This window comes from Terrapene carolina, unplaced genomic scaffold (genome assembly GCF_002925995.2).
Source record: "Terrapene carolina triunguis isolate 2854851 unplaced genomic scaffold, T_m_triunguis-2.0 Scaffold88, whole genome shotgun sequence".
Taxonomy (NCBI): Eukaryota; Metazoa; Chordata; order Testudines; family Emydidae; genus Terrapene; species Terrapene triunguis.
The window spans coordinates 236,490-250,318 of NW_020664439.1; the positions used below are offsets into that span (position 1 = coordinate 236,490).

Here is a 13,829-nt window from a genome sequence, read left to right on the forward strand (position 1 = left end):
GCCAAGGAAGACTCAGCTGTACGCCAAGTTATACTGACAACAGCACACATATTATGGGGGAAATGGCAGGGGGGAAAAAAGGACTCATTTTCAAGTGTCTTCACATCTTGTCTTCTATGGATGTCAAACTACAGTGCAATTCCTCATGCTCCCCAGGTATCCTGCTGCCCATGTAGAGACTCTCAAATGCATTTATGGTGGTGTAGTATTAAAAAAACAATGTTTTAGACTCAGAGTGTCTTCCATCCAAGGAACTCAGAGTGCTTCCCAAACATAAGCTATTGAGGAACAGCAAGGATAAACTAACCATCTTCATTTTGACTAGGAAACGATTGGTTATAAAACAATGATTTAAAATTATTAATTTTTTAAAAAGATGGAGGTGTCATTTTCAGACAGTATTTTTGGCTTATTAACTTCTTACAATAGGTATGGTTATTTCATGATGAAACTACCATTTTGAGTAGCAATCAGAATAGGACTTTTCTTTCCACTGAAAGCAATGATTTGCTACATGTGCATACGCATACCTAATAAAAGTTAAAGCTAAATAACTGGCATTATATGTAGTAATCGTCACTTTCATTCTGATAGTAACAACTTAGAAGTGAAACATTCCTTTTTACATAAAGCAAGTTTTCAAGTTTGTGATTTTGGTAGTTAGGACTTTATACAGAAAAAGTTTCTTTAAAACAGTGATATCAGGCAAGGAACCTTAGAATCACAAGTTGAAACACCCTCATGCAGAAGGACAACTTTACCATAAACACGTATGGTGAATAATGTTTAGAAAGAGGCCAGAACCAAATTCTGTGGCTCATAACTTCATCAAATCTCTGACCACAAGACCGTGTCAAATTTCAAACCCTAGCTCAAAACCTGAGAGACTCTTCAAAAAAAAAAAACAGATGGGACATTTTATATTAGCAAATCTACCTGTTTTTCATGTTCATAGAATATCAAGGTTAGAAGGGACCTCAGGAGGTCATCTAGTCCAACCCCCTGCTCAAAGCAGGGCCAATCCCCAGACAGATTTTTGCCCCAGATCCCTAAGTGGCCCCCTCAAGGATTGAACTCACAACCCTGGGTTTAGCAGGCCAATGCTCAAACCACTTAGCTATTGTTCTCAGAAATTTTTAATAAATTGAATTTTTACTAAAGCTTTGCATAAAAATTCAGCCTGAGGCCAAAACACAGCTGTAGTGAGGTATGCTCTTAGAGCTCTGGTGCCTCCTACTGGCCCATCTGGAGATTAGCTTGCCACATGATCTGACACCCCTTCCTGCAACTGCTCAGCCCGTCATCCTATTCACTTACTCTATAGCCTCCCCCTTGCTCCCAGAGTTGCAGCACTTTCCTCTTAAAGGCTTAACTCTCTGGCTAAGTCACATTGAAATTCCCCCTCTTCCACGGTATTATCAAAGTCTCCTTCCAAACTGTCCCTGGCAGTCTCCAGATAGGTTGCCCCTAGCATGCCCTTCCTGCAGTGACTTGTGGGGGAACTCAGGCCCACCCCCTACACTGGTTTCCAGTCAAGGGACCCTCAATCCAGCAGCTCAGGTCTTTACTCTCCCAACCCTTACTGCTCCTTCCTTAAATGGCCTCCTACACTGCCTATCAGGCTCCTACTCCTCTCCCTTGTATCAGGGACTGTGACTGAGGCTCTCTCACTGCAGGCCCTTCTTCTGTTGCCAGCTCTCTGGTTTTATAGAAGCCCCACTTCTTTCTGCCCAGGTGAGCTTCATTCCCAGCTAAGCCTCACTGGGTCTGTCTACATAGGAAAGAAAACCCACAGCTGCGCCAGCCGACTCAAGCTTGCGGGGCTCAGACTGCGGAGCTGTTTCATTGCTGTGTAGATCTCTAGGCTCGGGCTCTAGGATCCTGTGCAGTGGGAGCCCTGAAATCTATGCAGCAATGAAACAGAACCTGCAGCCTAAGTCAGCTGGCACAGGCCAGCCACAAGTTTTTCTTTCCTGTGTATACATACTCATTGGATCCTTTTTTCCCTCCAGGTGCAGCCTATGACTAATTGGCCTCTCTTGCCTATATTAACCCTGGGATGAACACTCCATCACAGAAAATTTCAGCCACTGTTTAATAATGATAAACAATTGATAATAGGGGGTTACAATGGAAAGTGCTAGACAACCTTGATATAGAGGTCACTACCAATGTCTCCTATAATATAGTGCCACACACACATCTATCTATCCTTTATATAATGGTTTTATTGGCAGGAACGCTGCATGACTCATGCCAATAAAACCTTCATACAGCACATCATCATCATGCACTTTGTTCAGGACACCTATTGTACAGTAAAACTATTTTAAATACTTTCTGGGAATTATTTTTTATATATTGCTGCCTGTAAAGCCAGGCTTCCTTAGCAGTGTGAATCCAACTCTAAAGGCTTCCACAGGAGAGAAAAATCATAATTGATATAATTGTAGACATCTAAAAAGACATAAAATAGCTTTTCCATATATAGAAATGTAATTGTAATGGCCAGTATTCCAGGATCTTTTAGGGAGAGATGCAAGTGTGTGCACCACTGGGAAACTGGGACTAAAACTCTCTCTACTAGCCCCCAAAAGATGTTCAGCCTTAAACCTATAGTAAGTACAGGACTGACTATTGTTCATCCCAGGGCAAAAATTCCACATATGTCAGGGGGGAAAAGGAAACGTTTCTCTGGCAGCTTGGTGGGGTAGCAGTGTTGGGGGGTACAATGGCAGCACAGGCACATGCCTACAACAAATTATTATGGCCAAAATAAAATGAGAATAAGAATCTTTCCTTTCTCTCACCCTTCGTCTGTGTGGCCTATTTAGGTTCAACACTTTCTGGTGCAGTGACTGTCTCCTACTCTGTCTGTGCTGGGGCCTCATCTCAGTTGGAGCTCTCTAGGGTCTACCATAATACAAATAATAATACAAAAAGGACTAAGAACTCATCTTTGCCACTGACTTAAATTCGAGTTGTGGGTACTCAGTACTTTTTTATACTATTACACTCTACCTTGATAGAACACTGTCCTTGGGAGCCAAAAAATCTTACCGCGTTATAGGTGAAACCGCGTTATATCGAACTTGCTTTGATCCACCGGAGTGCGCAGCCCTGCCCCCCCCGGAGCACTGCTTTACTGCGTTATATCCAAATTCGTGTAATATTGGGCCGCGTTATATCAGGGTAGAGGTGTATTTGTGTTATGGTGGACCCTAGAAATACCCAACTGAGATCATGCCCTGGTACAGACACAGAGTAGGAGACAGTCCCTGCACGCAACCCAATTAATATTAAAAAGGGGGAAGGAATGAAAGCCAAAATAGGGAAAGAACAAGTTAAAGACTATTGGATAAATTAGATGTATTCAAGTTGGCAGGGCCTGATTAAATTCCTCTTATAGTACTTAAAACACTAGCTGAATTAATCTTGGAACCATTAGCAATTACCTTTGAGAACTCCTGGAGGATGGGTGAGGGCCCAGAAGACTGGAGAAGGGTAAGTGTACCTATCTTTAAAATGGAGAACAAAGAGAACCCAGGGAATTATAGGTCAATTAGCCTAACTTTGATACCTGGAAAGATACTGGAACTAATTATTAAACAATTTGTCAGCACCTGGAGGGTTATAAGGAATAGCCAGCATGGATTCGTCAAGAACAAACCACGCCAAACCAACCTAATTTCCTTCTTTGACAGGGTTACTGGACTAACAGATTGCAGGGAAGCAGATGTGAGATATCTTGATTTTAATAACGCTTTTGACACAGCCCCAAAGGACATTCTCTTAAACAGGGGAAAAGGGTAGAGATGAATTTACGAAAAGGTGGGTGCACGTCACGCTGGGTTGAAAGGCTGTGCCCAGAGTAGTTACCAGGAGTTCATTGTCAAACTGGGAGGCCACATCTCGCGCGGTCCCACAGGGGTCAGCCGCTATTCAACACTGTCGTTAATAACCTGGCTCAGGGAGGTGGAAATACGCGTATGAGGCGGACAGCGAGCTGGGAAGCAGGCCCGGGATTCAGTGACCGCGCCAACCAGACACTGGTCTGAACTCGGCAAGGCGGAAGTCAATGAGGCGCGGCGCAGAGCAGGACACTCCGAAGGGAAAATCCCGCGCACAGGCCCCCGGGGGCTACTGCCGAACAGGCTCGGGGGCGCCAGTGACACAAACTCACGATGAGCCAAGGCGGGAAACCTACGAGACCCCGCCCCGCTGGCCCGGAACTCCCGCTGATACCTGGGGCGGGGCGGGGCGGGGCCTCAGGCCGCACGGGAGCCAATCGCTCTCATGCGGGCGGGCGAGGCCTCAGCAGCGCGCGCATGTTAGTAGCAGCAGCCGGCCTGTGTCACGTGGTTACACTCACGTGGCTCCGTGGGCTGAGCCGCCGGTCGGTCACATGATCGCCCGCCCGCCCGCCCGCCTGCCGCGGACCACTGGTACCTGCGCTCCGCGGCTCCCGCGCCGGGATGCGGCCGCTCTGCGGTTTCCTGGTGCTGCTCGGGGCCGCTTCCTGCGGCCTCTACCTGCTGTCGGCGCGACTGCACCCAGGGGGCCCGCTCGGGGCCGGCAGGTGGGTGACGGCCCGGGCCCAGCCTCCTCCCCCTCCTGGCCCGGTCCAGCTCGGTTCCGGTCCTGTCCCCTCTGGCCTGGGAAAGCGGCTCCTCCCTGCTGCGGGAGCCGCCCACATTTCACCCCCGTGCCAGATCTGGGGCGCGTCTGACGGCACAGCTCTCGCTGTGAGCCCTGGGTCACTAGAGCTGGGCACGAGCGTCCGTGGGCTGCTGAGGGGGGCTGGCTCCCCAGGCCCGTGGTGCTGCCAGTGCCCATGGTGTGGAGCACAGGGCCGGGCCTGCAGGCGGGGTGCTGAAGTTCTGGGGTCCGGGAACATGTTGGCCAACGGGCCGGGCCATCTAGGGCTTTACTGTACCTGCAGCCCACCGTTCTAGCATCCTGGAGCCGCTTTCGAGAAAAGCCTTTGACCCTCCCTTCGTCTGTCTGTCACCCCGCAGCCAGACTTTGCAGGATGGTGGCGCTGTGGGAAATGTGCTTTGCTGAAGGAATGCTGTGATGCCTTGGGGTGTCCTGGAGAAAAGCCCAGAGGAGAATGACTGTTGTGATCTAATGTATGTGCACATTTTGCAATGGGGAATGGCAGCTCTCAGGTGCATGCACTCTTTCCCTGTGTGAAAAGATCTTAAATGATTCCAGAGTCAGGAGGGTTTTCTCTATCTGATTTTGACTGAGCATGATGTTCAGGATGAATGGGTGAAATATTGGATTTTTGTTGGCCTGTAAATATAGGGTGGCAGCCTAAAAATATATCCCCACCATGTGATGATCTTTGCAGGGTGTGAAATCCATAGAAATGTGGTGTTGCATGTTCTGAGCTATGTTTAGCCATAGCAAGTCAGTGTGAAATCAGATCTTTGAGAAGTTTTGAAACCAACAATGTTGGTGCCGGTCATCTTTGGCTTGACATATCTTCCTAGGATCCTTCACCTATCCTGACTGCTAGGATTTGGAAGATGTTTTGTTTTTTATTCCTTTGATTTATATTGTAGCAAGAAAGTCCCTCTCCAGAGCTGTAGGTGTCCTTGATATTTCTTTAAAACAACAAATAGCAAAAAGGCAAGTGCTCCAGCAAATTCCATTATGCACCAGCAATAGCTGACTGATGGTATGTCTGTACTACAGAGACTCTACCTGCATAGCTAGGTTGCTGTAACTATGCCAGCATAACCCCATAGCATAGATGCAACCTACACCTCCAGAAGAGGTTTTTCCGTCGGTGTAAGACTGCTACATCCCTGATGATGGTAGTATTCTTCCATTGATATAAATGTGTTTGCACTGAGGGCTGGGTTGGCATAACTATGGCATTCAAGGGTTTGATACTTTTTTTCCACGCATGTTGCCCACTTAGCTATGTCGACCTTTTAAGTGTAGACCAGGCCTAGCCCTTACATCAGCACTGTATAAAGAAAATACCCTGCTTCTGAAGTAGCAGCCCTCAGGTAGTGTCCCCCTTCCCAAAAGCTCCTGTAAAAGGAGGGGCTGTGGAATGTGCTCTGAAAGGCAACACATTTGGACCATATGACACCTAGGACGAATAAATTCCGAAGCGGAGGACCCTCATAGAGAATACCCCACTCATGGCGCCTCTGAAACAAAGGGCCTTCTGCTTCTCTGCACTGTGGCATTATGGTTCTGGGAGAGTGACTGCTCAAGTAGGCAGGTCCAAGGCCACGTAACTCTCAGTCAAACTATCTGTTTTTTACAGCAAGCACAAAAGCCTAAACACATGCCATCCATCTCTAGTTGGGATTCCTTTCGATTTTTAGCTCTGCCTAACAAAGGTTTGGCTAGCTTTGAGCCCATTGTTGCCCCAAAACCAGTAATTGCCACCCAGAAAACCAGTAAAAGCAAGCAATAGCCCACCCCACCCACAGGTACCAGCTCTCATTGCATCACTTAACTCTGGATTCTAACATACCATTTGCTGTGTGTTACCTGAGTTTGTTCTCCAGGCCCCTGTGCTCTTTGGGGCAGAACCTCAGCTGGTGCAAATTGTCATAGCTCCACTGAGGTCAATGGAGCAAGGACAATTCATACCAGCTGAGGATCTGACCCTGTTGAAGACCTGCTCATGCCTTGCTCCAGGCATGAAACCAGGTGACTTGTACTGACCAGTGACTCTTCTTAGCTTAATGTTATTTTGCTAATAAGGTGCAAAGAGGTCTCTGACTGTCAAGGGTAGAAGGCTGTTGTGGAGCATCGCAAGTGAAAAACACGTGCGTGCGTGCACGCAGTGAAAACTCCTTTAATGATGAGCAGGGTGAATTTGATTTAAATCACTAGTCAGGAAGACACTATTTAATCATGGATTTCTACATAAAAGTGCATTCTTGTTGGTTGTTATAACCTTAATACATATTCTTCACAACTCAGAGATAGATGTAGGTTTCATTTTTAGAAGGTACACACTATACATTTTTAAAGTGATTTATTTTGAAAACTTTTCAGATTAGTTTTACAGCTATATCAGAAAATGGATGATTGTTTGGTTATTTCATTTACCAAAGGTAATTGAAGCAGATATTTATGAAGTCATTGGGAGGTGAACTATCTCCAGTTCAACAGGTTAATCATTAATATTTGGACGATTTTTTTGCCATGCTGTATTAAGGAGGAGAACATCACCAGGCAGACATTTAAATTGCTGTTCTAGTTAAATAAAACAAAGTTATGTATTCTGGATTTTTTTTCTTCAACAGCAAACACATAATATTTTAACAAAACAAGCATATGAAATTTTGAATTTAGTTACAGTCAAGTTTTTTAAAATCAGGTTTATTTTTGTTAAAATTGTTTTTAACTAAGATAGTTAAATGAAATATTAAAAAAAAAAATAAAATAGACTATGTCAGCCAGGTCAACATGAGAAATGTAAAATATTGGCTTCTGCATCTAACTCAGTCGTCTTCATCTTCATTTTCCTGTTTGTTCATAATCTGGAAAAGAAAAACAAGCTTTCCTGCTTTTTCAGGTCCCAAACAATTTCTCAATTTGGAATGAATTAGTCCAAAGGAAGAAAATATTCTTTCTACACCGGCAGAAGAACCTACTGCTGTTAAAAGCGAGATTATCACTTCAACAGTCTCTGAATCCAAGTGCTTAAGTGACTTCCACCAGTTCACTGGTGTGACTTTCTTTAAAACATCATCAGCAAACATGTATTTCTTGAATGGTTCTTAGTCCCAAACTGGGTCTCTTTTATGGCCTGCTGCCATTATAGGTTTTCCCTTCTAGTGAGAGAATGGAATGGTAGCTCTCAAATCAATGAAGGCTACACTCAGAAAGACCTCAAGACTTCTGGAATATGCTGTTCAACCAGTTTCACTTTTGTTTCTACTGCCAGTCCCTCCCTTCTCACATTTATCTCCAGACTTCTTCTCCTTGTCCAGATCTATTCCGCCCCCAACAATCTTCTATTCATTGAACTTTCTGAAACTTTGTACTTTTAGAGAGAGGTAAGGGATTGACTCTGTGTACACAAATGTGCAGAGGGACAGTAGGGTTGAGGTCTGTTATTTCTCACCTCTATATATTATTTGATTTATTTAAAAACATTTTTGCTGTTAAAAAGCATGTTATCTCTGGAGACACAAATCCACAGTTTGGGAACTGCAAAATTAAGCATCTCTGATGGTATCTTCTAGACTGAGCACTGAGTTCCATTGGGTAGATAGAAAGATTAACCTAAATAATCTATACAGAAGCTCCTGGAACCCCATAAAATTGGGTCCCTAATCCATGAACTATTGGAACTCATTTACAAAACTATTCTTAAACATTACATGAATATATTGTCTCATACTAGAGAATTAGAATTTATAATCCCTGTTCCATGATGAGATACATTATAGCTCAAAGATATCTTAATTAAAAGGTCTTTAGATCAGATTTTTTTGAGAAAATGTTTTTTGAGGGGAAACCCCCCCCCCTTTTTTTTTTTTTTTTAATCCATCCTGATGATGTGTAGAGATGTGGACTCCACTCTGGAACTGGAATGCCAGTGTGTGGCCCCTCGCACAGACTGACATCTTCCAGACTGCTGTCTGGCTCTGTAGAAAGGATGTGGTATTCTTTAAATGAACTGTGTAGGCCAGCAGAGGGCTGGACGTTCTTTTAATTTTTCAGAGAGAAGAGGGGCAAACAGATGCCTAGAGGTAAGACAAAAGGCGGGAGGCTTGAATGTGTCCCCTTGATTTTTCTCTCTGAGTGAATTAACACATTGGCTCTGAGACGGGATTCAGGCCATGATATCTAAGAATGGGTGTCTGTCTGTTAAGCTCATTTTATCTTTCTCTGTAACAGAGTTTCCCCAAGATGGAACAAATCCTGATAACCACGTAGGTTTTGTATGGTTGACAATTTGTTTCCTATACGCACTTTGTTGATGACAGTGATAGTAGATGCACTATCTTTTTAACTGCGTTGCATTTTATGGGTGTTTCAGACAACAATGGACAAGTGTCACCTGCTCGTCTTCCCCAGTCAGGTCGTATGCTAGTCCAAAGAGTAGATTGTGGAAAACAGTGATACCAACAGCCCTTGGACTGGAATGAGTGTGGCTGTCTTAACATTGTAGACCAAGCTGGATGAGTAAGCATCTCAGAGAGGTGATTAAGAAAAAGCAGAAAGTTTTCCTTGCTGATCCCTCCCATCTTCCACTCCTTGTAGGCTATCTTATTGAGGTCAGAACATGTAGGGATAAAGTGAGACAGGCCAAAAGCCATGTAGAGTTGGACCTTGCAAAGGGAATTAAAACCAATAGTAAAAGGTTCTATAGCCATATAAATAATGTAAGCAGAGTCAGGATGAGCTCTACCCTGACATCTGGTGGTGAATTATGGCGAGTATGGAAAAGAACTCCAGGGGCTGATCTTGTTTGCATAGGCACACCCACTCGCCTGGCATGAAACACAGCAACTGAAAGTGGTTACTTTGGCTGGTGTGGGATCCCCAGTTTCTCTATTATTGGGGCAGGAAGAATAAAGTTTTGTTACCCTGATTCTGTGAATCAAGGCCAGTGGAACTGTTGTATGACAGAAGGACTGAGTGAGTCCTTCACCATTACCTAAGTAGCACTTGCTTGACAAGGGGCATGGGTTACAAAACCCAGTGAATTGAGAGAGGATGGGGACAGGTATTTGTACCTGATGGTATGGGCCCCCTCTGAGGGTTTGAAACACCAATTGCACCACCTCCTCTCTCCACTGTTGAATGTCAGAGCTAAACTTTGATTCCCTTAGGAGTCTAGTTACAGGCTGCTGAGCTGAATTCACTTTGGGCCAATGGTGCACCAGCACTGGGGCTCCCCTACTATACTATGAGGTGAAATTGCTAAGAGCTGAAATCACAAAAGAGCTGATGTTATTAAGAGCTGAGATCACTGAGTGCTGTGCTAACTAGTGGGGGAGCCTGAAGCTATATTGCTCAGCAACTGGCGGAGCAATTTGTGGGGACGACTGGAGGAGCAGCGAGCGGCGTGGAGCCTTGCGGGGCCGGTTGGAGTGGCCTAAGGAACGGCGAGCGGAGCTGTTTGCGGGGACGGCTGGAACGGCTCACAGGTCGGTGAGCGGAGTGGAGCGGAGCAGCTTGTAGAGCGGAGCAGTTCGTGGGATGGCAGGAAAGTGGACTGGCTCGTGGTAAAGGCTGCGGCGGAACCCCCACGGAGAAACAGACGGCTGGCCAGCCTCGGATCACGTAAGGTGCCCCTTAACACCCTGCGTGCCCCCCCCCTTTTACTCTGGGGCTGCACTGACCAGGGACAGAGACTTTGGGGGTTGTTGGACTTTTGGGACTTTGGGTGGTTGCTGGACCCAAGAGACTTTGGGGGTGTTGGACTTTGGGGACTCTGGGTGATTTTTGGGTTGCTGGATTCAAGAACCAAAGGGAAAGGACACAGCCCAATTTGCTGGGGTGGGTTTTGCTCATGGTTTGTGTTATGAATCCTGTTTGTGGTGTTTTTCCAATTTTATGCTGATGTCGTTTACCTCATGTTATTAAACATTTTCTGCTACACTCGGACTCCGTGCTTGTGAGAGGGGAAGTATTGCCTCTTAGAGGTACCCAGGGGGGTGGTATGTAATTGTCCCAGGTCACTGGGTGGGGGCTCGAGCCGGTTTTGCATTGTGTTATTGAAACGGAACCCCTAGATACAGAACCCGGCCCTTGTTGCTGCCAACTAGATGGGCAGAAGGGTTACAATAAGAAGAAAACAAAGAAAGAAGAAGTGGGACCACTAAACACTGAGGACGGAGTGGAGGTTAAGGATAATTTAGACATGGCCCAATATCTAAACAAATCCTTTGCCTCAGTCTTTAATGAGGCTAATGAGGAGCTTTGGGATAATGGTAGGATGACAAATGGGAATGAGGCTATGGAGGTAGATATTACAACATCTGAGGTAGAAGCCAAACTCGAATAGCTTAATGGGACTAAATCGGGGGGCCCAGATAATCTTCATCCAAGAATATTAAAGGACCTGGTACATGAAATTGCAAGCCCATTAGCAAGAATTTTTAATGAATCTGTAAACTCAGGGGTTGTACTGTATGACTGGAGAATTGCTAACATCGTTCCTATTTTTAAGAAAGGGAAAAAAAAGTGATCCAGGTAACTACAGGCCTGTTAGTTTGACATCTGTAGTATGCAAGGTCTTGGAAAAAATTTTTGAAGGAGAAAGTAGTTAAGGACATTGAGGTCAATGTTAATTGGGACAAAATACAACATGGTTTTACAAAAGGTAGATCGTGCCAAACCAACCTGATCTCCTCCTTTGAGAAGGTAACAGATTTTTTTAGACAAAGGAAACGCAGTGGATCTAATTTACCTTGATTTCAGTAAGGCATTTGATACGGTTCCACATGGGGATTTATTAGCTAAATTGGAAAAGATAGGGATCAATATGAAAACTGAAAGGTGGATAAGGAATTGGTTAAAGGGGAGATTACAACGGGTCATACTGAAAGGTGAACTGTCAGGCTGGAAGGAGGTTACTAGTGGAGTTCCTCAGGGATCGGTTTTGGGACCAATCTTATTTAATCTTTTTATTACTGACCTTGGCACAAAAAGTGGGAATGTGCTAATAAAGTTTGCGGATGACACGAAACTGGGAGGTATTGCCAATACGGAGAGGGACCGGGATATCCTACAGGAAGATCTGGATGACCTTGTAAACTGGTGTAATAGTAATAGGATGAAATTTAATAGTGAAAAGTGCAAGGTCATGCATTTAGGGATTAATAACAAGAATTTTTGTTATAAGCTGGGGACACATCACTTGGAAGCAACAGAGGAGGAGAAGGACCTCTGAGTATTGGTTGATCGCAGGATGACTATGAGCCACCAATGTGATATGGCTGTGAAAAAAGCTAATGCGGTCTTGGGATGACATATCTAGCTTCAAGACTAAGCTTGATAAGTTTATGGAGGGGATGGTATGATGGGATCAATTAATTGCCAAAATTAGGTTATCTTTGACGACTATTGATAAATATGCCCAATGGCCTGTGATGGGACACTAGATAGGGTGGGATCTGAGTTATTACAGAGAATTCTTTCTTGGTGTCTGGCTGGTGAGTCTCGCCCACATGCTCAGGGTTTAGCTGATTGCCATATTTGGGGTCGGGAAGGAATTTTCCTCCAGGGCTGATTGGCAGAGGCCCTCTGCAGCGTGGGGCACGTGTCACTTGCTGGAGGATTCTCTGCACCTTGAAGTCTTTAAACCACAAGTTGAGGACTTTAGTAGCTCAGACATAGATCAGGGTTTGTTACAGGAGTGAGTGGGTGAGATTATGTGGCCTGCTTTGTGCAGGAGGTCAGACTAGAAGATCATAATGGTCCTGTCTGACCAGGGATTTGGAGCAATCAAATTTTTGAATTGCTCCGGGCAAAAATCTACTGGTCTGTGCTCCAGCTCCAGGCTCCGCTCCAAAGCCCTGCTTCTGACCTTAAAGTCTGAATCTATAACGTCCAACTGAGACAATTCAGTGTTTGAACTCTCCAGAAATCACTCTGCAGCCACAGAAGCAGGTGGTTCCGTCGGAATCTGCTTGGTGTGTTGGAGTTTTGTTGCTTACTGAATAACAGCTGTTTCCTATTCATTCATTCATCAGCATAAATCATCTGATTGAGACTTAGGCCTGGTCTACACTGGGGGGGGGGATCGATCTAAGTTACACACCTTCAGCTACGTGAATAACGTAGCTGAAGTCGATGTACTTAGACCTACTCACTGCAGTGTCTTCACCGTGGTGGGTCGACTGCTGCCACTCCCTCGTCGACTCTGCCTGCGCCTCTTGGGGCGGTGGAGTACAGGAGTCGACAGGAGAGCACTCGGGAGTGGATTTATTGCGTCTAGACTAGACGCGATAAATCGATCCCCGCTGGATCGATCGCTGCCTGCCGATCCGGTGGGTAGTGTAGACATACCCTTAGTGGATACAGTAGTGGAAGCAAAGAAACTTTGCACACCCACAGCATGAGATTTCAAGATATGTTATGAAGCAATTTGTCCAATTCAGTGTGATATTTCTGCGACTTGAGCTTTCTCCATCAGTTGCCAGAGGAGAAATGTAAACCATGATGACCTGTGAGGTGGAAACCAATAAGGAAGATGCACACCGCACTTAACCAGTAGTGGAAGGTAAAAGATCATCATACAATACTATTCAACCAGCAGAATGGTGTGAACGATATTCTTCCTCAAGAAATGACCAGGCCCAATTAATCTCTGAGGAAGGGCCATCAAAGTGCCTAGCCCCAACCTCAAATTGCGGGAGGCAACAGTCGGTCCCTGCCATGGGTAAAATCTCCATTTGTCATACCTCCATACTCAGCCCAAACACCGGATCCAGAGTACAGCCAGCGGTATGAGTCGGGCCAGCAGCAACCTGGGATAGTCAGTGCCATGGTGACCAAGAGATCCTGGCACTGGTGCCTCCAACACCTCCTCTGTGAGGAATGTCGGCTGCTTGCACGCAGCATGGTGATCTGTGCACTGGCTCCAATCCCATCTAGCGATGCCCTGGATTCTGTTTTCAATCTTGCTTCAGGGTAGGAGATGGATACTCCAGGTTGGATGCAAACAGTACTGTTAATCTTCAGTTTGCTGAAGACCAGGTAGGGAAAGCTCTCTTGTTCTGACTGTTTCAGCTTGTTCTATGCAGGCTGGCTGGGTCCGCTAAGCAATACCAAAGGTCGGTCATGGGAATGTTTGTCAAGCCGAGTGAGTGCACTGCATAGGTAAAGCA

The 13,829-nt window shown here is 45.4% G+C and overlaps 1 protein-coding gene across 1 annotated transcript in view; it reads left to right on the forward strand.

Moving 5' to 3' along the window:
- Positions 1–4,451: 4,451 nt before the first annotated feature.
- Positions 4,452–13,829, forward strand: part of TMEM41A (transmembrane protein 41A) — a 26,943-nt gene continuing 17,565 nt past the window's right edge. The window contains exon 1 of the mRNA XM_024218639.3: positions 4,452–4,579. Coding sequence (XP_024074407.1) covers positions 4,476–4,579 — 104 coding nt within the window. The 5' untranslated portion in view covers positions 4,452–4,475. The remainder of the gene's footprint in view (positions 4,580–13,829) is intronic.